Source organism: Dicentrarchus labrax, unplaced genomic scaffold (assembly GCF_905237075.1).
Source record: "Dicentrarchus labrax unplaced genomic scaffold, dlabrax2021, whole genome shotgun sequence".
Taxonomy (NCBI): Eukaryota; Metazoa; Chordata; class Actinopteri; family Moronidae; genus Dicentrarchus; species Dicentrarchus labrax.
Genome location: NW_026136721.1, coordinates 15,675,121 through 15,697,459, shown reverse-complemented (window position 1 = coordinate 15,697,459; position 22,339 = coordinate 15,675,121). Strand labels below are relative to the sequence as shown.

The window sequence follows — 22,339 nt, the reverse complement described above, 5'->3', positions numbered from 1 at the left end:
TGGCTCTCTGTCAGATTGTTACTAATAACATTACTGGCGGCTTTAGTAAGTCCCAGTAAGTCATCACAGTGAGCCTGTATGTACAACACCAGAACCCCTGAAACTGAATCAAATAGAAACCAGTATTATTTACAAATAAATAAAAACATGCCAGTACACAGGGCACAAGCTCTACCAGGTGAGCTCCCAGGACGACCAGAAACCAGTTTCATTTACAACTTAACAACACAAAAACATTCAGTATTTTTCCAAGATAAACCTTGTCAGAGGGATCATAGAGGCGTACAAATAAATTTATTTATCACATTTTACACTCACACATACACACAACTTACATAATTTTCATAGTGCAAAAAGTGTGTGAAAACCCAAAGCTTTGATGTTATTATTGTATTTATTTGTTGCTCTGTCTTAGTGTATTGAAACAAAATATTATAATATGATTAATATTATAATATTTTTATTTTTATTTGTAATCTGATGTTATTCCCCTGTGTTTTTAAAAGTCAAGATTTCTTATAATTATTGTTACTATTATTGTTGTTATGTTTCCCTTTATATATTGTCTTTTCCACTCCCAATATTCTTCTGTTTCCTTTCCTCCAAGGAAGCCAAGCATAGTAGTGGAACTTTATGCAGCTGCTGAAGTTTTTGTCACTGATAGAGATCATCATTGCTTTCCTCTCTGTACTGGCTTGGCCTGCCTGACCCAGAGTCTGACCCCTGACCTCCAGACCTGGCACCAGTAGCAGAAGGGAACCTAGGTGGAGAACAAAAAACAATGAGCCTTTAATGTGTCTTGAAGAGATGAAGACTATATTGTCTGTAGTGACACATACTGTATGATGTACTTGGATTATGTGTACCTAAAGTTTCCAAAACCTCGGCTCTGCTGCAGAGTTTGGGCAAACATTTCATATTTGCGGATGTCGTTGTCACTGACAGAGCGACGAGCAAATCGCATCGCTTCTTCAAAGTGGTCCTTCCTGATCTCTGGGACTGGATCAAAGTCCTCATCCTGCAGAGAAAAACATTATGAGGACTGTGTGTGTGTGTATGTGTGTGTGTGTGTGTGTGTGTGTGTGTTTGTGTGTGTTCCCAGTCCAAAGGCTGAAAGCTACAAAACACACAGCCGCCCTTTAGGGAACTTATTAATCTTCCACAGTCTCTTTCTGTACCGAGCACATACAGCCTGATACTGCTTTGAGGAGTGGCACAGTTTGTGTGTGTGTGTGTGTGTGTGTGTGTGTGTGTGTGTGTGTGTGTGTGTGTGTGTGTGTGTGTGTGTGTGTGTGTGCGCGCGTGCGTGTATGTGTGTGCGTGCGTGTGTGTGTGGAGAGGAAAAAGTCACAGGCTATATTTGGAACCACCTACTATACTACAGATGAAAGTACTGCTTTTCATAGTAGTAGGCAAAGCCGTTATATGGATTTATTTCTCAGTATGCTAGACCAGGCTTAGCCAGTTTCTGGTTTTGGAAAGTGGAAATAAACAATAGTACGGCTAAAGGCAAACCAACAGTTCCTTTAAAGAGATTTGCATTGTGGGACACAGTAGTCGAGGTAAACTGGTTCCAAATCAGTAAGACATATGAGTATTTTTGGCATACCGCAGATTTTGCTTTTGTTTGCACACTGCATACTACATGTTACAATTTGCCCATGTCAGTATGCACTGCTAGTATAGCAGGTGGTTTCGAATACAGCCAGAGAGACCCAATAATCAGTTTCCTGTTTATCACAGTAGAGTATTCTGTAAATAAGCAACAATGCAGTGCAGCAGTCTGACCATGGGGATGCCTGGTCTGTTCTGCCTCTGACGCTCAGCCTTGATCTCGGCCTCGATGGCCTCACGGATGGCAAGCTTGCAAGCCCGCTGGCAGATCTCTGTCAGGTCAGCTCCGGAGAAACCCTCTGTGATGCCAGACAGATATTCCAGGTCCACATCCTACAAGAAGGAGGTGCAAAGGAAAGAGAAAGAGGGAGACGCTGAGGTTGTTAAATTTACATTATTTGGTAAGTGTCATTCTCTGAGAACTGGGGTTACCCTAGTAACCAAACATGTAATAGTTTTTAGGTAAAAGCACTTGACTTTTACTTCAGTATTTAGTTAGTGAGATTCCATGTTTTTACTACATTTGTAGCTATGCGCTGTCAGAGTTTAAATTAACCAACAGTATATGTAGTAGTTTGATCAACTACAGCATAAGACTTCCTCTAGCATGTTAATGAGACGACAGATTTCAAACATTCCTCACAATGACCACTTGTTATACATTTTACAACTGTTATCTACAGTATATAAAGGAACAGACCAACTTTTGATGTTTTGTTCTCTCCCATGTACATGAGGAAGACACTGTAAAAAGAAATGGATATCTATATGTGTGTGCATCACTGACTCGTGCGATAGGGGACTTGCGTAGGTTGGCGTTTAGGATTGCTGTACGGGATGGTTTGTCTGGCAGTGGGATGTAGATGAGCTGATCTAAACGACCCGGCCGCAGGATGGCGGCGTCTATGATGTCTGGTCTGGAGTAAAAAAAGTGAGATGACCAGAGAGAACAATCAATCTTGACTTCCAGCCTACTGACTTCTCAAAACACAATCATAATACAAATTCTCATATCTGCACCTGTTCGTGGCACCAATAATGAAAACGTTCTTTTTGTCGGACATGCCATCCATCTCTGTGAGTATCTGGTTGATGACTCTGTCAGCTGCACCACCTGCATCCCCAGCTCCGCCCCCTCTGGATTTGGCGATGGAGTCTAACTCGTCAAAAAACAAGATGCAGGGGGCTGCCTGTCTGGCCTGAAGGCAGAGACGAAGCCAGGAGGTCAGCAAGGTTACAGTGTGAAACAAAGGTTATACAAATGTCTGTCCTGACATGATTTATTAGTTTTTCTTTCTCTCACCTTATCAAACACGTCTCTGACATTGGCCTCCGATTCTCCAAACCACATGGTGAGCATCTCGGGTCCTTTGATGGAGATAAAGTTTGCCTGGCACTCGTTGGCGATGGCTTTAGCCAGTAGGGTTTTCCCACAGCCTGGAGGGCCGTAGAACAGCACTCCACGAGATGGAGTCATACCAAACTTCAAGAACTTGTCCGGATACTCGACAGGGTACTGAGAAAGAGCGACATGAAGAAGATAGATGGATTGCTGATGGGAGCTTGTGTTTGCAGGTATGTGCAGACGTATGTGCAGACGTATGTGCAGGTATGATTGTGTGAATGTTTCTTCCACCTGGACGAGCTCTTGCAGTTCTCTCTTGACCTCATCCAGTCCTCCGATGTCCTGCCAGGTCACCTGAGGCACCTCTGCAACGGTCTCCCTCAGAGCTGATGGGTTGCTCTGACTCAGCGCCCACTGAGGGAGGAAAGGAGAGAGTGTTTCTTTGAGGGACTAATACAGTATGTACTGTGTGTGTGTGTGTGTGTGTGTGTGTGTGTGTGTGTGTGTGTGTGTGTGTGTGTGTGTGTGTACTTGGAAGTCATCCATGGTGACAGCCAGTGAGTTGAGAAGGTCAGCATCGATGGACTCGTCATCCAGGTCAATGAGGGTCAACTTCTTGCGGATGGCTTGCAGAGCTGCTTCTGAGCAAAGAGCAGCCAAGTCGGCGCCTACATGTCCGTGGGTCTCTGCGCCGATCTGAGATATGTTAAATAGCTCAGGGACATATTAATTTATTAAACAGCAGAAATGCATACCAAGATTGGGATGGATGCCACCAGAAGTGTTCAAACAATTTCATTTAAAGCCCTTTTTTCAACAACAACATTGAAATTAGACACTGATTAAATTCCAGAGCGATGATGTTGATGGAGCTGTGCTGTTACACGGTATTGGTACCAACAGCATGAGAGTGAATTGAATGTTTACAGTGGCAATTATATAATGTTTACTATCTAATCATATAAAGTACAAGTTGTGTAAGTGTAAATGTAATGCTGTTAAATTAAGAGCGATTGAGGGGATCTCCTGCAAAATAAAGAATTTCTATTTTAACTCGCAGTTAATACACAGTTATTCCAAATCAGCAATTAACATTACATTTCATGGGGAATATTCTCATCAAATGAGAGTCTGTGGCCAAATGCTCACCCTGTAACATGAAGATATTTCCAAACACGTCACTGAACGGATGCCATTGGAGCCTCAAGTAACGACTCTTTTCATTATTGGATAATCGATTCATGGTGCATAAAATGAAAAAATAAAATAAATAAATAAAATTTCCAAAACCCAAGGTTGTGTCTTGATGATTCTTGTTTTGAAACCCAAAGATGTTCAATTTACTTTAACGTAAGACAAAGAACATAATGTTGAAAAATGAGTAAAAGCTAGTTGTTAGTTGATAATCAAAGTAGTTGATATTTTGATCAACTAATTGTTTCAGCTATAATTACTATATATTTTGAGTTCTTTTGGCTGCTGCTCCTTCTCACCCACCCTCTCCAGGTCAATGTCGTCGGCCAGTTTCATGTTTTTGGTGTGAATCTGTAGGATCTCCAGTCTGCCGGTGGAATCAGGGATTCCAATGTCAATCTCCCGATCAAACCTGCCTGGAGAGAGACATCACCATACTTGTAAATGTGTGTGTGTGTGTGTGTGTGTGTGTGTGTGTGTGTGTGTGTGTGTGTATGTGTGTGTGTGTGTGTGTGTGTGTCTTTGTGTCTTTGTGTGTGTGTGTGTGTGTGTGTGTGTGTGTGTGTGTGTGTGTGTGACCTGACCAAAGCGTCTCAAAGCAGCGTCCACGCTGTTTGGTCGGTTTGTGGCTGCCATGACCACCACATGAGCTCTTTGTTTCAGGCCATCCATCAGGGTCAGAAGCTGGGAAACTATGCGCCTCTCCACTTCACCATGGGTCTGCACACACACACACACACACACACACACACACACACACACACACACACACACACACACACACACACACACACACACACACACACACACACACACACACACACACACGCACACACACACAGTTACATTGACCTTATACACCAGAGGCCGACATTTCGGCACTTGTTCTCTATTGTTCACCTTCTCTCTCTTGGGAGCGATGGCATCCAGCTCATCGATGAAGATGATGGCCGGAGCATTTTTCTCTGCCTCCTCAAACGCCTTTCTTAGGTTGCTCTCTGATTCCCCTGCCAGCTTACTCATAATCTCAGGACCTTCACAGAATAATGCAGAGCATATGAAACACATTTTCTCCTACTCAGATCTACAAATAAGAAAAACCAGGGGATAAATATGAATTAGAAGATAGAACATTTCCAGTCAGTTTCTAATAAATCTGTATACTTTTTTTTTTAAAAAGTTTTTAAAGAGTGGGTTGGCCATTTTTTTCCTCTCTTCCTCAACCCTATGTCACTGTGAACAAAAAAGAGCCTTACCATTGATAAGGAAGAAGAAGGCACCAGTTTCGTTGGCGACAGCCCGGGCCACCAAGGTCTTCCCTGTGCCTGCAGGGCCGTAAAGCAGAATCCCTCTGGGAGGCTGAGAGAGAGGAGAGGAGAACATGAAAAGAAACCTGATGTTAGAATCAAAGGAAGCCGAAATATCAGTGGATGTGATCAGGGTTTGTGTGTGTATGTATGACACCTTGACTCCTATAGCTTTGAAAAGACCGGGGTGTCTGAGAGGAAGCTCCACCATCTCTTTGATCTGGGCCAGCTGCTTCCGACAGCCTCCGATGTCATCGTAGCCGATGTCATTAAGGCTCTCTTCCTCGTCCTGTCAGAAGAAGGTATGCAAGGGTCACACCTGGAGTTTATTCTCAGTCGTGGATGTGTTATATACTAAGTAAACCATCCTGATGCCAAAACGGTTAAATTAAATCACCCAGACTTGCTGAAGCTCCTGTTTGTAACACAGCACAAATCCATGCTTGGTATGTAGTGTTTTCCTTGTACCATCAATAGGCCCATTCAGAACTACAGCAGATAAAATGTATTGTTGTCCAGGGGTCAAACGGAGACCTCCAGAAGAATAAAGTCCTTCATATTTAACCAAACAAGATTTCAAATCAGGAACATGACTGAAGGCTTTGGTTTACCTGTATTGTCCCAATCTCAACTCAAATGAGCTCAACGGGATGAGCTGGACCAGAGTGTTTGCAGCATATATACAGTACATGTAGAACTTTTACACTAGAAAAATGACTAAAATGCCTTTTATAAAGCCAAAGAAATTCCCACATTTCTGAGTATTCTGTTTATGGAGTTGTTATACTATGGATGGTGATGATGAGGATGAGCAAGATGAAAAACTGTTTAGAAAATGACCAATGACCCACCAAATGCTTGGGAAAAAGTGGATGCAAAGCTGCTGCGGGGTATATTCATGTATAATTTCCTGTTACTACAAATAGTGCAACACATTTCTTCCATGCTAACTACAAAATATTGCTTTTAGACGAGTATTATAGTATAGAACTGGGATACAAGTGATGGTGAACATCTTGTTGCATAAGCAGCTCTTCCTGATACCAGCTGGCCTCTCAACATTGACATTAAACAGTCCAGAAGCTCATAAATCTCTCACAGACCTCTCTCTTGATTGGCTCTCCCTCACAGTAGATGACAGTGTCTGGGGCAACGATGCAGTGAGGGTTGGGGTCGGTCTCCACCACTTTGAACTCCACCGCCCGCATGCTTCCCCTCACCAGGAAGATGTCATCTGGCAACACAGATAAAAAAGTTACCACATACAGGAGCATCTGAATGTGTTCTAGATGCTGTTGATTATATGATCAAATTCAGTGTTTCTCAAATGGGGGTACTGCAGGGGAAACTATTTTAAAACATGTAAAAAAAAATAACTGAACTATGTTTACATAAAAATGTAAATGTAAGTTCCACAAATCACATTTTATATTCAAAATTCTTATTATTAATGCAATCGCAATAAACAGGCCCAACTTATCAAAAAGTTGCAGTTCACTGCAAATACAATGTTTTCTTGTTGTTGCACGGGGACAAAAATTTGTTTGCATTGAATTTAGTGACGGGTTCTAAACATTTTAAATAAAGCATTTAAGTGTTTTTCTTAATAAATGCACTGATGGTGCAACACTGTATTGTAGTTCTTCATATAGACTTTTTCTTTCTTTGTTTTGCGCTGGTCAGGGGGTACTTGGCTGAAGTATTTCAAAAGGGGTACATTCATGAAAAAAGTGAGAACCATCGATGTAATGTTTGCTAATGTAAACTGACATGAACAAGAATAGGTTGTCATACCTGGTAGTAACAGCTTAGGAGAGATCATATTATGAACAGAGCTCTTTTACTGGGGTATGATCAGTGGCAGAGGTGTTGCTGTACCTTTGTGTATGGGCCGGTAAGCCTCCAGAAAATATGGTTTGAGGAAAACCTCAAAGAGGTTTCCGGTCAGGCCCTCAATGGTTTCATCTATAGGGAGAACATGGATCTTTTTCCCATACTTTATATCAGGGCAGGCATGAATACTGTGATGAAACACACACACCAGCAGAAATCATCAGATCATTTCATGTAATGATCTCAGACCTCACATGTATCACAAAGACACAAGCAGTAGTGAAATGTAACTAAGTTTGTGGTGCTTGTAAATTACTTGAGAATTTCCATTTTATGGATTATTCATTATACTTCTACTCTACATCTCATGCAGATATTGTACTTTTTAACACTACATTTGACAGTTTTAGCTACTAGGTACATTTTAGATTACAATTCTCCATACAGTGAAAACCATGTATATCAAAATGTGTTGATTTTGAATTTGAACTGAATGATTAAGTGTTCCTTTATGGGTTGAGAAACTTCTTAAACCAAAAAATATAATTAAGAACCCTAATGGATTAACTGGAAAATGTATTATCACAAAACTGACAAACTGGGCTGTGTTTCTGAGCTCATGAAAAATCAACTTTTTTAAAGATACCCAGTTCTCACAGAATAGTGATGCTACAAACATATGATGATCTTGAATATGATGCATCACTGTAGATTAAACTACCCAACAGTGTACAAAGTAGTTAACATGAGCTCAATCTTAAACATCTACAGCAGTAAAATGCAACATACACATTAATGCAGCAGTAATATTAATCCAGAAACATCATATTTAATAGTAAAACACTGACAGGGACCAATTTTCTGTAGAGTACTTTTACTTTATGTAGATTTTGTTTAGAATAATTCCATACTTTCACTTGAGTAAGGTTTTTAATGCAGGACTTTTATTTTCATAGTGTGGTATTTGCTTCTTTCACTACTGGACACAGGTGTGAGCTCTACCTGATGACATCACCAAGCCGGACACGCAGGTTGTTGCGCGTCACACGATTCATGCGGATTCGTTCATCCCCACAGGTGTCATCAGTCAGGACGATACACACTGTTTGACGACGCTTCCTCCCTCTCAACACCACTGTGTCCCCCCGGAAGAGCTGCAGCTCCTCTGTCTTATTCTGGTCAAAAAACATACACACACACACACACAAATCTCAGAAGAAACACACATGACCAGGATATATATTCACACACACACACACACACACACACACACACACACACACACACACACACACACACACACACACACAGAGAGAGAGAGAGAGAGAGAGAGACCTGTGACAGGCTGACAATGCTGCTGTCTTCATTGAGAGCTTCATCCACAACCAGTCTGTTAGGTCTGTGTTTCTGCTTCAGGATGGCCGTGGAGTAATCTTCTCCCTTTGGGCTTCCAAACAAGAGACATATTCATCCCACATTCAGGCTTTGCACTTGTAGCTCTAATTTCCTCATGTGACACTGAGCTGTATTTAGACTGTCTTTGGCTCTGCACGTAGCAACAATATGAGTCTGTAAACATATGAAAATATCTTGGCTAAAAGCTTTGGGTTTAATGTAAAAATAATTTGCGCAGATTATAAATAGCACCAGCTTTATGAAACATCTGGATTAACTGTCAATAAAATTTTGTACCGTATGTTCAAATATGCATGAGTAAGCATACACACACACACACACACACACATACTGTTCACATGCAGCTGTTTCACTCACTCCGTTCCTCCTGAGCCTGGCATGACTGCTCTCCTTTGTCTTGTCAGATTTTAGAAATCAAGATATCTGCTCCCTCACTGTTGTCTGCAGTATACTGTGGTATACTCAGGAGCTGATCTTGTATGGTCTTGTATTTCTGCTGTGATCAGTCCCCAAGGTGTCTGGTTCTGCCAGGTTCTGATTTGCCCTGGTGTGGATTTGGTCCAGAAGTTCCCAACAGAGAGTCTCAGGCTTTTCTTTTCCTTCAGTTTTCTTGAACCACCATGTTTGTGGGAGCTGCACCCTATCTGCTTATCAGTGGAGGTATAAATACGCTCTTCTGCTTCCCTGTCTTATTTGTAACCCCATCGTGCGCGCACACACACACACACACACACACACACACACACACACACACACACACACACAGAGAGAGAGAGAGAGAGAGAGAGAGAGAGAGAGAGAGAGCACTTACCTTGGAGAGTGTCCCAGGACAGATATAGCAAGATATTTCCTCCTCCCCGTGCTTCTGACCAGCATATGCAGGGACAAGTGCACACTTTCCGACTTACTGTGAAATATTTACGAGTCAAAATAAATTCTGCATAGAGTCTTTTTTTCCAAAAGAACAGACTTGTAGTCTTTCTCATCTGGGTAAGTCTTTTCTTTTCTAAAACACTGCATGGTCTCTCCTCCTTCGACTCCTTGTGACTGAAGGGAGCTGCTAGTGTAACCCAGCAGCTCTAAACCTTTGTTGGATTCCCTCCATCACACATACTACATATGCATATTTGTGTCTGGTACACACACACTCACACACTCACATGAATACAAAGGTGCACTAACACTGTTTATACTTTTCACAAAAATGCAACATGGGTTCATACACACTCAGAACAGACACATTGTGGTGTTTTAATTAAAACCTTTATTACTAAAGTTGTCCTTTAACAAATAACTTGAGACAAGCAACAAGAGCATAGACACACTGTACATTCCCCTGGTGAGAATCTGAACTTGAACACAGCTGTCCTCTCCTACAGATTTAACTAATGAGAATGAAACGATCACAGTACCAACAGTGGCAATAACCACTGTAACGTACACTTTCTGCTAACTGTAATGACCTGAAAACCAGTTATTGGAGGTGGCAAAGAAAGTGAAAGTGAAGCGAATAATGAGGGGAGAGAGGTAGAGGAGGTTTGAATGTGCAAAGAGACATTTACAAACCAATATGCTAAAAAAAGTTAAATAGAAACATAGACATTTTTTTTTATAATGCATGCACACAGAGGAGATGCCAAACCAGGAATGTCAAGCTGGGAATGAAATGTGTGAGAATTCGACAGCATTTGGTTTCTAAGGTTTGTCGGGTACAAACAGTTAAAAAAATGCTGGTGGTATGAGATTAGTTGATTGATTGACTCAGCTTTACCCTGCGATAACATCTTTGAGTTAGATCATTTTCGATCAATAATTTACAAATGGAGGCTGATTTATCAAATGGACTGATCTTGAATATATTTACATATTCACTCTACGGACCTTTTTCACAGCAGCCATCTTGGCATGAAACAGTAGGGTAAACACAGGTTTTATACATTCAGGTCAAACAGAGTCAGTGTGTTGTTATTGTGCATGTTGGCTCACTGGAAAGGGGAACTGAACATGATTTGCTACCAGATGAAATAATCTTTTTCACAGCAGTCATTTTGACATGAAATAGTAGGGTAATCTCATGTCAAAATGACTGCTGTGAAAAAGATTTATTTCGTCTGGCTGAGAGTCGATCGTTCTGCAGATTTCAGTTCAGCTAACTGGAGCATTTCTTCAACATTTCTGCAGCCGACTCTTGAGGCCTTTTTCACAAAGATATTTGAGATGCTCTGTAGTGTTAGTCCGGTCTTAATGTTGCTCTTAGATTAATCTAATGCAAGTTAGTCCAACTTATTCTAAAAGCTGGCCATCCTACCACCAGGCTAACTCTGAGCCATGTTTCCACACTAACAATCTGCGACACCTGCTGACCAGTGGCACCAAATAACAAAAGAGAGGAAAGCAGAGCTCATCATTTGTCGTATGCTAACAATGTTGTGGAACTCGTTAATAAGAAATAGAAGAGTTTACAGTAGTCAGTTGCCAGTTAGTGCTAGCTCAGTCGTTAAACTGGTGTGACTGACAAGTTATTAAGAAGAGGTTAAATTAAGAAGCCACAACATCTGAGCTCTGCTACAGGTCTGACCTGTGTTGTTTATTGTTGTTTACTGTTTATTCTAATAGAGGATTTCTGTATTGTTACACTCTTTGCTGAATTTTCCCAGTAAAATGTCTTTGAATCATTTCAAAGGGAAAACATTTTCTGCCAGAGTGAACAGACCTGAGTGTTTTGATGCAGTTACCCTGTCAGCAAGGTTTCATTTGAAAAAAGTATTAATTTACCCACAATTCCTTGCAAATTATTCTTACTTGAGAATTAGAAAGCTTTAAGCGATGGATGATTTTTCATCTATCTGAAGTCTGACTTGATCTAAGCCACAGTCAAAGTATATCTTTCTGAAACTGGCCCCTGATGTGGCGATGCATAGGCCAGAACAGATGCATTTATTTAATAGATTTTCATCTGAAATATGAAGCTACACAAAATCAACCACCTGCTGATCTACAAGCTGATGAGTTTCTACCTCTGAAACATTTAGGGGGCTTATTGCTTTGACCAACGACCGTTTGCACAAGGTCGTGAACCCTGCACCGGATTTTATCTCCACACTCCAGCCTCTGGGAATGCATTTAATCTGTTCAACTTCTATTTTGTTGCTGTTAAAACCAACATTCTCTGTCAGCCTCCGCAACCATGTACAGCATGTGTACAATGACAAACAAACACCAACAAGCGAGAAAACTTTGCATCACAGCCTCAAAAAACAAACCAAAAAACTTCCACGCAGAATAACCACGACCTCTTTCAAAACGTGCATGAAGTTACAGTATAACAGTTTAAAAACAAACCATCTTGCACAGTTTAAACTGCAAAGTGCTTGAATGTTGTACATTAAAAAAAGAGAACTTGCATGATTCTGTGTAACCTCTTAAAACTTTATATGTCAACTTTCTCCCTCCAACATTTGTGGCCTGTTTGGTAGAAAAGCCTAGCTGTCCAGGAAATCCAGTCTCATTTCTGTGGGTCATTTCTGGACCAGAGCTGTCGTAGAGGGACAGAAGGAAGAGAAACAGAGGTGTGTGTGTGTGTGTGTGTGTGTGTGTGTGTGTGTGTGTGTGTGTGCGCTGTTTGACATGAGATGAAAAGTGTATTGTACATCATGCATACATTTTTATATGATAACTTGAGCTATATGTAGATACAGACATAACAGTCTTTGTGTATATTTCACTTGTCTGTCGTTAGCAGTCGTCATCCTCAAAGTGCGTTTTCTGCAGAACCTTTACATGACGCTCATAGATCTTGAGGGCGGGGCCGAGTCTGATTGACAAGCCAGTCAAAACATCATTACGCTGCATGAGGAGAAGAGACTTGCCATCGATTTCCTAATGAAGAGAGTAAAGCAGTGTGGGTAGGTAGATATATAGGTTACAACTGTGAGAGGTTAAAGTACAGCCATTAATCCTGTCTCTGGTGGCCTCTAGTGGCTGTAGAAGTAGACTGCAGGCTCACCTGGGTCCTGAAGGCAGCAGCCTGCTCAGGGAAACCTGCTGCTGTGAAATAACTGACCACATCAGACACTGTCCAGTCCACCGGGCTCCCACTGGCCCCCTCAGACTTCATAAACCTAGAGAGATGAGGAAGAGGGCGGTTGGCCCATTACAAAACCTGCAGTAAACTAAGGTTATGTAAGAGCTGTTTTGTGTTGTTTTTATCTATGTTTTATTTAACTGGTATTTATTTCCTATGTTTTGGTAATCAGTGTTACGTCATTAGAGTGGACGCACTGGGATTTCCATGTTTAATGCATGAACAAATTGAACCTTGAACCCTGTGTCATTGTTAGTGTGAACAGGTAACAGTATCAAATAATACGTTCTGATTAATATTGAATTAAGTTAGCCTTTGTTTCACTTTATTTTAAAAGGACTACAATCAATATTTCAATAACAATGTATCAAATGACAATGTGAAAACAATGAGACGGTGTGAAATGGGGTCGCGGTAGTGATGAATGTACAGATAATTATTTATCACCTGAATCTGCAGCTCCCCTCCGCACTAGAGCTGAAAGTGAGTTTCAGCTCATCATTTAGCTGTCATTCCCACACAACGTTCTTATTCTCACCGCTCTCATAGAGTAAAAAAAGCTCTAAAAACTCACAGCGTGCTACTTTCTCAGAGCCAAACAGCAGAAAGACAAAGTTAGTGACTAGCTGGTGAACATAGTGGAGCACCAGACAATTCCCTCTGGGGTTGACACAGACCAGAAACAGAGGAAAAACAAAGTGAATATTGGACCAACATTCCTCACATGGACAGAAACACGACTCCATATGAATGATAATATTGCTCTGTAACTGCTGGATGTGCTCCAAGTTCTCCACATCGACATAAAACATACCCCCATATGGCCAAAATAATCTGTTATTGCAGGTTTAAGGTAATACTTGAAAAGGGTTATCTTGGACTGCACAGTGTAAAGAAAGCATGCAAAGCCTAATGCTGATTTAGAGAGAAAAAAATTAACCTCACAGTGACAGACTATGGTGTGAAAGTATTTTTTCTTTTGGCTCTGTACTCCAGCAAACTGAACTCCAACCCCTCTGTACATATGCATCTGCTTCACGTTAAAAACTATTCAGTGGTGCCTCCTCACTTCGTGCTTTGTTTTCACTACAAGAAGGAAAATGGACTTTGTAACATATCCAAAAAAGCAAGCAACAGAGGAGCAGACACCACCAAAGCCAATGAATCTGTTTGATATGTTCATTATCTCTGCTGTACTCACCCTCCACTGCTAACTCCACCGTTTATCCCTCGTTCTTCAGACACGCCAGAATCTCTTGGGGAGGCAGTGGGTGTGAGCAGGCAGGACGACACGCTGACCTCGGTCTTAGACTCCAAGCCTACAAAGCAAAAATGAAGGACAACCTGATTACCTGTCATCATCACTATCCACCAAACACAAACATACACAACACACAATTTGAGATTATCTGTAAAGCAGAGCTCACTGTTAAAGCCTGTGGAGCTGTGGTTGATTCTGTCATGCTGCATCTGATTCTGTGTGTGGAGAGAAGAGAGAGGGTCAAACAAAGATGCAAAGAAATTAGCATGACAACAAGACAATATCTGCTCCTTGGAACAAGTCAGATTCACGACGTGCCAGAGGAAAAATCATATTGGAAGCATCAGAGTGATATGACCTCCAACTAAACACAAGGATTAAAAGGAGCTGGCTGTGTCAACATGCATCATGACAAAACTGCAACATGACCATCTGCTGTGGGAGTGTAAATGATGCATGCATGTTGATGCAGGAAGTGGAGGGAGAGATAAAGCGAGTCACTCACAATTCCACCTCTCTTTTCTTGTTTGGGTTTTTTTTTGTTTGTCTTTCTGATACGAATGTGCCTCAAAGAGAGGACTGACTGTGACTCAGAGTATGCTGACTATGAAACAGAGAAATTAATAATGAATGAAAAATGCTGATTTGATGAGTTTTTTTTCCTGATCTTGCGTTAAAGTCAGTTTATGATATTGCGCCAGCACGCTTCGATGGTGATGTGTAGAATAGCATGCATGCTGGTATCTTTATTAAATGGATCAATCACCCTCACGCAGAATCACACATCGATATGACCCTAACCCTAGCTTAATTTTACACATAAACCCAGGTCAAATTTTTCAGGTAATCCCATGTGTTAGTAAGAGGAGTCAAGCTCCCCTGTAGTTCGCAGGTAGAGTCCTTTCTCTTCCTCTGACTGCCCTTTTCAACAGCTCTGGAGAAGTCTGACTTCTTGCCAGCAGGCTTTGCCCTGAATGCCCATCCCCCAGAGCAGCCTTGATGTTGATGTGGCTATGAACTGGTCGGATCTTTACTTTCAACCACCTTGTTGAGCGTTTGCTACAAGGTCAGCATACCTCAGTTTCTTGCGGTCACAGGCCTCATTCATTGTGATCTCCCAGGGCACTGTAAGCTTCATAATGTGAACAAGGTGGAGTTAGCTTGACCATAGCACAAGATCTGGTCTGATGTTGGTTGACTTGATCACAGCTGGGAAACAGAGCATCTGGCCTAAGTCTGCCACCATCTTCCGATTGCGTGCCCCACCAAGCTACCCAGTATCTGGCCTTGATCTGATGCGTCTGGTTTGATGCTCACCTTCCTGGACAAATGCTGTTGTCGGACAGTGGGATGAAGGGGGCGCAAGGGTGTTGATCTACTGATTTTCCATCCATTTTCGCACAGCTTTTCCAGGAGAGCTTCTCTCCAATCCCACCAATCTTGTCGACTGCCCTTGTCTTTCCTTTCTGTAACTAGTTGCCTCCTCCTGGCGCCGTATCTCTTCCACCACACGGATGCGTCTTCAAATGATGGAGTAGCTTTCTTCCGTGCTGGTGTGCGAGCCCCATAGACTGTACAAGGGAAAATGGCCAAGCCTCCCTGACGTCACCCATAGGTTTCTGAAGAGCACGTGTGAAGCTCAGTGTGGTCGGCTCTGGCTTTTCCCATCTTGGCAGTCCTGACTCCCCCAGCTACCAGCTATTCCAAAAATGGTCAAATACGCGGAGCATGGGTGGAGCTGAGGCAGCTGAAACCAGCTACTTGTGACGTCAACCACCTGTCCCTCAAAGCGGCCAAGCCCTGAATTATGCATAACTATAAGCCTCAATATAATTCAAATGGGTGAGGTCTATAAAAACTTGTTGTTATAATAAGTACAATGTTTGTACCAGGGTGTAAACCTGTTTATTTCTGCTGTAAAGTTGGGCATTTTTATATGGGGGCTTTTAGAGATTGATTCGCTGGTGGAGCCAGCCTCATGAGGCCACTCCAGGAACAGCATTTCAGCATTGGTTCTGGGTTAAGCTTGCTTTTGTGTGCCTTGTTCTTCCTCCACTTGGATGGGGTCATTGACTTTGCAATTTGTCCTTCTGTTGAACTTCAGTCAATTGACTTGACCTGCTTCTCAGAAAGTAGCTCTCGGTACAAGGCCCCTGTTACCCTTTCTTCAGGCACACAGTCTTGCCCTGATTTTCAGGCCTGTGTTGAAAGTAACCTTTGCCCAGCCACATATGCAACTCTAGAGTTTGTGTCCTGCTGCAGCTATTGAATCCTCAGGTGTGCTGATCATCGAAGTCATTGTGTGTTCTGTTCCTGTGTCAGTTGCAGGATTATCTGCTGATTAGTCACCTTCAGCCCCTGCTCTGGCTGACTCAGGCAGGTATCCTCTTCTTAAAAGTTTTTGTGGCCAAAGGTGGGTGGGACCCATTCACCTCTAGTGTTGTCTACTATGGTACTGGCTAGTAAAGTTTTAATGAGAAGAATCAAGTGCGGGTAAAAATGTTCAGTTCAAAGTATTTAAACATCCAGTTAAAAATATTCAGGTGCAAGACAAAAACTGCACTGCAGGGCACAAAGGAGAAAAGTCTGCACACAGACTCCCCATTTAAGGTGAAATAAAACACAAATGTAGTGGGTTTCACAAGCTGGGAATAAAAAATGTACTTGAAACCCATGTCAGTGAACAATGCATTTATTCTACTGGTATTTAATTTCAATTTAAAGGAACCCTCTCAATTTTTTGAGCACTTGTAGTGCTATGTTTAGTAGGTGCACATATGGGTGACGCATTTTACTGTTTTTGTCTGTTTCACTATTCTACTGATCATCAGCTGGTGGCAAGAAATTTAACAATGCACCACCAAAAGCAAGGAAGACAAATACTGCTAGCAAGTAAGCATGGATGTTAACAAATTGAGGATTTAAATTTTCTACAAAAAAACAAAACGTATGTTTTTTTTTAAAAAAAAAGTATGTTACTAGTTAGTTAGCCCTAAGTGGCTTTATTTGTGTGGGCCTGCACAGCCACACAGTTGTTTCTATTAAGACCTCTGCTCAGGCTGAAGGTGGGTGGAGCCATGCTAGACATTACATGAGGTCACCTAACTACATGAACCAATAAAAATGATAAAAGGTGTGACTCTCCGTCCACCAGGTGCAACAAAATAAATAAAAGGATAATATGTCAATCAGGCACCGTCTGTACTTGCCCCATTACATAATTTCATAAATGCTCACCTCTGTTAAGATGCTCATGTGTTAAGTATGCTAGCAGTGCCACACCAACCACAAACACAACTCAACATCCATTTGTCAAATTTCTTTCAAAATGTCTTCCTGTTGTATGCAGCAGGAGCCAAAATAATAAATAAATACTCAAAATTTCACAGCATGACACAAATTTAGAGCAATGATGAAAGCCACCATAACACATCATAAACTATACATTAGCTAAATTATTTCCTCCATGTGTTTGTACGTGAAAAGGGCGGTTTTCATCCCAAATGTTTAAAATGAATGTGTGTACCATGCTGTACCTCTCAGCTTGGAAAACTATCAAACCTATTATATCGGTTATGTTCTCTTTCATCCTCTTTCCTTTTTTTTCCTTTGGATAAAGTTAAAATTTTAGACACACAGTACTGTGTGTCTTTGTCGAGCCGTTGCATCCACATATTGCTGCTCATTATAACTACTGATTGTCTAATTTATTCCAAACAGAGACTGTTGCTGTTGCTGCCATAGATGTAAAATGCATCACTGTGTACAAAATGTGAGAGCCTTCGGGGGCTCAGAACAGCATAAAAACCTTTCATGAACTGTGTGTGAATCATGGTTGTGTGGTAACATTTGACAACATGGCTTCAAAAAAACAACAACCAGCATTTAAGAATGAAACTGTCACTGACTACACACACACACACACACACACACACACACTATCATCCATTACATCCACTACATCCATCAATTCTTGAAAATATTGTCTCTAAGAGAAAGTGGTATATCGAGGGTAGTTATAAATGTCACTCATGTACGTGTATTACACAAATAAAATTATACAATAAGTTGTTATACATTAATTCCAAATATTTTTTTATTTTATTATTAGAACACTGAAAATGGCTGTTGGCTCATAATGGGTAATTTTACATTTAATATTGAGGTAGCCTTCCTTTGAGTGTTGTACTTCTACTTAGAAACATTTCTAGTACTTTTAATAATGTAAAGGATTTCAATACTGCCGTAATACAATACTGGTAAAGGAAGTGAGATGTGGGGCATGTATTTATTGGGAATTTTTAGCCTTTATTAAAGACTAATAGAGAGATGGCAGGAAATTAGGGAACGAGAGATGCAACCAGGCCCCCAGTCAGACTCAGACGTATTTCATTTCATGGTCGGCGTCTTAACCCCTAAGTTGCATTTCAGTCAACTTGTTTTGTTAAAGCATGGGAAATACCATCATCCAGCAGTGAAAACCAACAAGACAGATGGTTGCACTTACTTGCGCCTCCATATGTAGCTGATCAGCTCTCTCCTCCATGTGTGCACTGTTACATCGTATGAGAGAAGCTCCCTGAACAGGTTGACACGGGATCCTGGTGAGGGGATCCATCTCAGACATCCCTGAGAGACCAGCAACCAAACCCAGATGAAATAATGGAAGAGAAACATTTAAAGGTCGTTTTTTATTATTATAATTATTATAATAATAATAATTATTAGCAGTAGTGGTAGTTGTAGTCAAAATAATCAAGTAATTGTGAATTGACATTAAAGGTATTTGCAGAAGGAACAAGGTAAAAAAAAAAACACAATTGATATAAGTTTTATTAATAATTGGAGACTAAATGTTTATATTATTGTTAAATATAAGTTAAAGTTATGATAAATAATTGTGAAAGTAAATATAAGTGAAAATGTTATGCAAAAATTCCAAAAAGGCAAAAATAAAATAGAAAAAACAAACAAAAAACACTCAAGTAGGACTTCTTGTAGGTGCAGCAGGAGCAGTGTGATAGTATTGATTAACAATGACAGAGGAAGATTAGTGATAATTAGAGCACACACACACACACACACACACACACACACACACACACACACACACACACACACACCCTTTGCCACCGTGTTGCTGCTGGGGGCTCTCCTGCTTTGATGCTGTCTGGATCACAGCATCTTCCGTGGTTTTCTCAATGAGCTCTGGTTCGGTTGTCATGGCTACCGGGGATAGTCCTCCCTCCTCATCAGAACTCCGGGGATTGTCCTCCTCTTCCTCATTCTCTTCCCGTTCCTCTTCTTCCTGGAGAGTGGGGGACGGCGGCTGCAATTACATATAAAGTTGGATTCAAACAAAACATTTTTTTTATTTAAAAATAAATAAATAAAAGAATAAAGGGTGAGTTAAGTGGAGATGAAGGAACACCTCCTGAGTTTGATCTGTAAGTTCTCACTTGGGCTTGGCTCAGAAACAGCATATTAGATTTGCTGCGCTTCTCCGGGGCGGAAAGAGTAGATCAAAAAACACCTCCCACTTGGAGAAACACACAGATATCAGATATAACGACAGCCGCCTACTGTAGCCTACTCAAGTCTGCACCCACAAGAGAGGGAGGACAGTGCGCTGTCTGGAACGATACAAAGGATTTAATGAGGCACGCAAACGGGAGAGATTGCGGGGATTGCGGGGAGGTAGGGCGAAAAAAACCTACGGGGTTAACACATAAAATGTCACATCCACTACACGAACAAACACGATGCTCGGGCTGTGAGGAGCTCCATCCTCAAGAGCAGCGCTCACAGGAGAGAGCGGCAGCGGCACGTCTCAAGTTTTTTAAGACAGACACCGCCTACTGCGCGGCAGGCCCAGACACTCCGCTCCGCCACACTAAAGTTCCTCAGAGCCTGAATGAAAGGTGGACTGACCCCCAAAACACGGACTGTGGAAGCGGGGACAAGCGCTCGTGCTCGCGCCGTGCAGAGACGCTCTTTAAAGGTGCGCGCTGGTGGGTGAGGGGGGGGGGGCCGCTCCGGAGCTGTCTGCTGCTCCTGTATGTAACCCGCACCTTTTTGTGCAGGAAGCCGAGCACACACACACACACACACACACACACACACACACACACACACACACACACACACACACACACACACACACATACACATTAAACCGAGGCTACAGAGGACAAACGCAGCACACGCACGGTGGCATCCCGCTGACAGTTACACGGAAACATCAATTCACCACCACCACCACCAAACACTTGTGCGTTTAAAGCATCGATGTTTATTACCAGACCAAAAAATATTTGGCGAGGGAAGCCGAGCGCGTCCCGTCTGGTGCCGTGTGTGCGGTTTTAACCAGCGATCATTCATTTATCAGCAAGCCATCAAGCCGGCTGCTGCTCAGCGCGCCCTGTACAACCGGGACGTGTTGGAAATATTAAGTTAGCAGTGCCCACCTTTTTCACTGTGGGCTTGTCCTGCAGTGCGCTCTTTATAAGTCTGTCAGCGGACGCATTCTTCGGCATCGGCTCCTCCACCACCACCCCCCTCAGAGGAAGAGTGATGTTCCCGCAGCGGGTCCTGCGCAGCCTGCCCCTCGCCACCTCTCTCTCCATGACCACTTTGACTTTGCCTCGGGTCAGCTTCTCCTCCGACAGCCGCTCCTGGCTGCTCAAATAGCCCAAAATCTCCTTCAGCCCGAGCGACTTGGTGTGGCCTCTGGTCGCGGCTGCGGAGCCCCCCCGGAGGCTCCTCTCGGACAGGCTGCGAACAGAAGCCACCAATCTGTCGCCCAGGTCGGAGTTGGCGTGGTTCCCCGCTGTTTTGTTGCCCCCTCCTCCTGCTGCTCGAAGTTTGGGCTTGAGGGGCACAGTCTGCTTCTGCTTCTGTTGTTGAGGGAGGTTGCCGACGCTCCCAGAACAAGTTTTGTTCTGGGTGTCAGCCCCGGACAAACCCGGCTCTGTCCCCCCGCGAACTGCGTCGGCTTTGCTCGGTGTTGTTCTGCTGGCATCACCGCCGTCGTCGTCCGCGCTTGTTCCGTGGCCGAGGCTGGGCGACTGGCAGTCCCCCGCTCCCTGCTGTCCTAATCCCTTGTCTCTCGGTGCACTTGCTTTCTCCTCTTTACAGCCGCTCCCGACATCGCAGCCCGTTGTTGCGCCACAACTGAGGCACCCGTTTCCGCTACTGGGGCTGGAGGCAGACTTGAGCTTCTTCCCGGCGGCGCTGGCTGATGTTTGAGTGTGGGGATCTGGGCTGGGCTCCGAGTCCTCCTCTCCCTCCTCCTGGTCAGTGAAGCTGTGCGCACTGTCGCCGTTGTTGTTCAGATGGTCGTGTTTGGTCCGCTCCCTCGCAGCCTCCGCGCTGCCGCCGCCGCTGCTGCTGCCAGCGGCCGTAAACTCACTCTTCTTTCTGCTTTTCCTCTGCACCTTCGCCGCGTTTCGGTACGATATGGAGCCCTTGTAGCTAACTTTGAGCACGGTCTGCTCTTGAATCAGTTTTTCCAGTTCTGTCCTGGTTCTGTCCGGGTCGGACCCGTGTCGTCTCCGGACCATTCGACAAATCCTCTCCAGATCCGGACGGGCTTTCCTCGAGCGGAGAGAGTCGATTGTTTCCAGGATCCACTCTCGGTACTTATTGGGCTCGGACATCTTCTGCTGCTGGTGCGGATGGGGTTTGGCCCGAGTGCGTCTTTCTTCCCCTCTGTTGTTTCACAAGTGACGCTGCTGTGTCAAAAGCTGGAAGCCAGAGTGCGATCCCCGGCTGGAGAATGAGGACGGAAGCCTGGCTGGTACGCTTGCGTTCGTTGGCCACATTGTGCGCTTAAGGTGGACCGAAGATGGCGCCTAGGTCTCCACTACAGACGCAAATGGCATTTAAGGTGGAATTTGGCTTCTTTCTCAGCGCATCGGAGCGATGTTCTTTGTTCGCAGCCTCGTCCTGCACAACCCGCAGTTTGTAACATCGGATTCGAACACAAACAAAGAGCAGTGCGCAACCCAAACAACGAGGAGAGGACGCGGTTGAGTTAGTGTTGTGTTTTTAAGCGTTATGGCGAATCAGACCGAGCCGGGCGGTCAACAGATGGGTGGATGACGGCTCCATTCCGCATCAGGCGGCGGTGATGGATGTGTGACCTCTGGGCGACATCAATCCAACCACAGACAACATTTCAAATATCTCATCATCTGCAGTTCACTCTTTTCTCCAAACGAGCGAAAACACACACACACACACACACACACACACACACACACACACACACACACACACACACA

The 22,339-nt window shown here is 43.1% G+C and overlaps 2 protein-coding genes across 7 annotated transcripts; both read right to left on the bottom strand.

Annotated features, from left to right (window-relative positions):
• Positions 1–275: 275 nt before the first annotated feature.
• Positions 276–9,716, bottom strand: zgc:136908 (Transitional endoplasmic reticulum ATPase). 5 transcript variants are annotated; one of them, XM_051384023.1, is made up of 18 exons: positions 9,521–9,713; positions 8,629–8,740; positions 8,296–8,468; positions 7,339–7,481; positions 6,564–6,694; positions 5,618–5,749; positions 5,410–5,512; positions 5,054–5,187; positions 4,738–4,873; positions 4,457–4,569; positions 3,491–3,655; positions 3,251–3,373; positions 2,918–3,130; positions 2,635–2,813; positions 2,402–2,531; positions 1,789–1,947; positions 867–1,018; positions 276–760 (listed from the first exon to the last, which is right to left on the bottom strand). In XM_051384023.1, the coding sequence occupies exons 1-18, from the start codon at positions 9,583–9,585 to the stop codon at positions 655–657; spliced, it is 2,469 nt and encodes an 822-aa protein (XP_051239983.1). In that variant the 5' UTR covers positions 9,586–9,713; the 3' UTR covers positions 276–654. The 5 variants fall into 5 exon arrangements, 4 of the variants coding, with proteins under 4 accessions (XP_051239983.1, XP_051239984.1, XP_051239985.1 ...); XM_051384024.1 differs by lacking the exon at positions 9,521–9,713 and adding an exon at positions 9,067–9,492; XR_007881494.1 differs by lacking the exon at positions 276–760 and having other exon boundaries at positions 878–1,018; positions 2,422–2,531; positions 9,521–9,716.
• A 234-nt stretch (positions 9,717–9,950) lies between these two features.
• Positions 9,951–22,339, bottom strand: samd1b (sterile alpha motif domain containing 1b). 2 transcript variants are annotated; one of them, XM_051384019.1, is made up of 7 exons: positions 20,522–22,339; positions 19,181–19,383; positions 18,562–18,685; positions 14,221–14,269; positions 13,995–14,112; positions 12,716–12,830; positions 9,951–12,588 (listed from the first exon to the last, which is right to left on the bottom strand). In XM_051384019.1, exons 1-7 carry the CDS (start codon positions 21,710–21,712, stop codon positions 12,445–12,447), a joined length of 1,944 nt encoding a protein of 647 aa, XP_051239979.1. In that variant the 5' UTR covers positions 21,713–22,339; the 3' UTR covers positions 9,951–12,444. The 2 variants fall into 2 exon arrangements, with proteins under 2 accessions (XP_051239979.1, XP_051239980.1); XM_051384020.1 differs by having other exon boundaries at positions 19,181–19,362.

What these genes read in the sequence shown, in the direction of transcription:
- samd1b (XM_051384019.1), bottom strand. Translation starts at nt 21,712, where the DNA reads ATGTCCGAGCCCAATAAGTACCGAGAGTGGATCCTGGAAACAATCGAC. An exon ending in AGCTACATATGGAGGCGCAA is followed by an intron (nt 14,270 to 18,561) that starts GTAAGTGCAACC and finishes CTCCACACACAG; the next exon opens with AATCAGATGCAGCATGACAG. An exon ending in GGTGGAGTTAGCAGTGGAGG is followed by an intron (nt 12,831 to 13,994) that starts GTGAGTACAGCA and finishes TCATCTCTCTAG; the next exon opens with GTTTATGAAGTCTGAGGGGG.
- zgc:136908 (XM_051384023.1), bottom strand. Translation starts at nt 9,585, where the DNA reads ATGCTGGTCAGAAGCACGGGGAGGAGGAAATATCTTGCTATATCTGTC. An exon ending in CTTCTTCTTCCTTATCAATG is followed by an intron (nt 5,188 to 5,409) that starts GTAAGGCTCTTT and finishes TATTCTGTGAAG; the next exon opens with GTCCTGAGATTATGAGTAAG. An exon ending in TCGCTCCCAAGAGAGAGAAG is followed by an intron (nt 4,874 to 5,053) that starts GTGAACAATAGA and finishes GTGTGTGTGCAG; the next exon opens with ACCCATGGTGAAGTGGAGAG.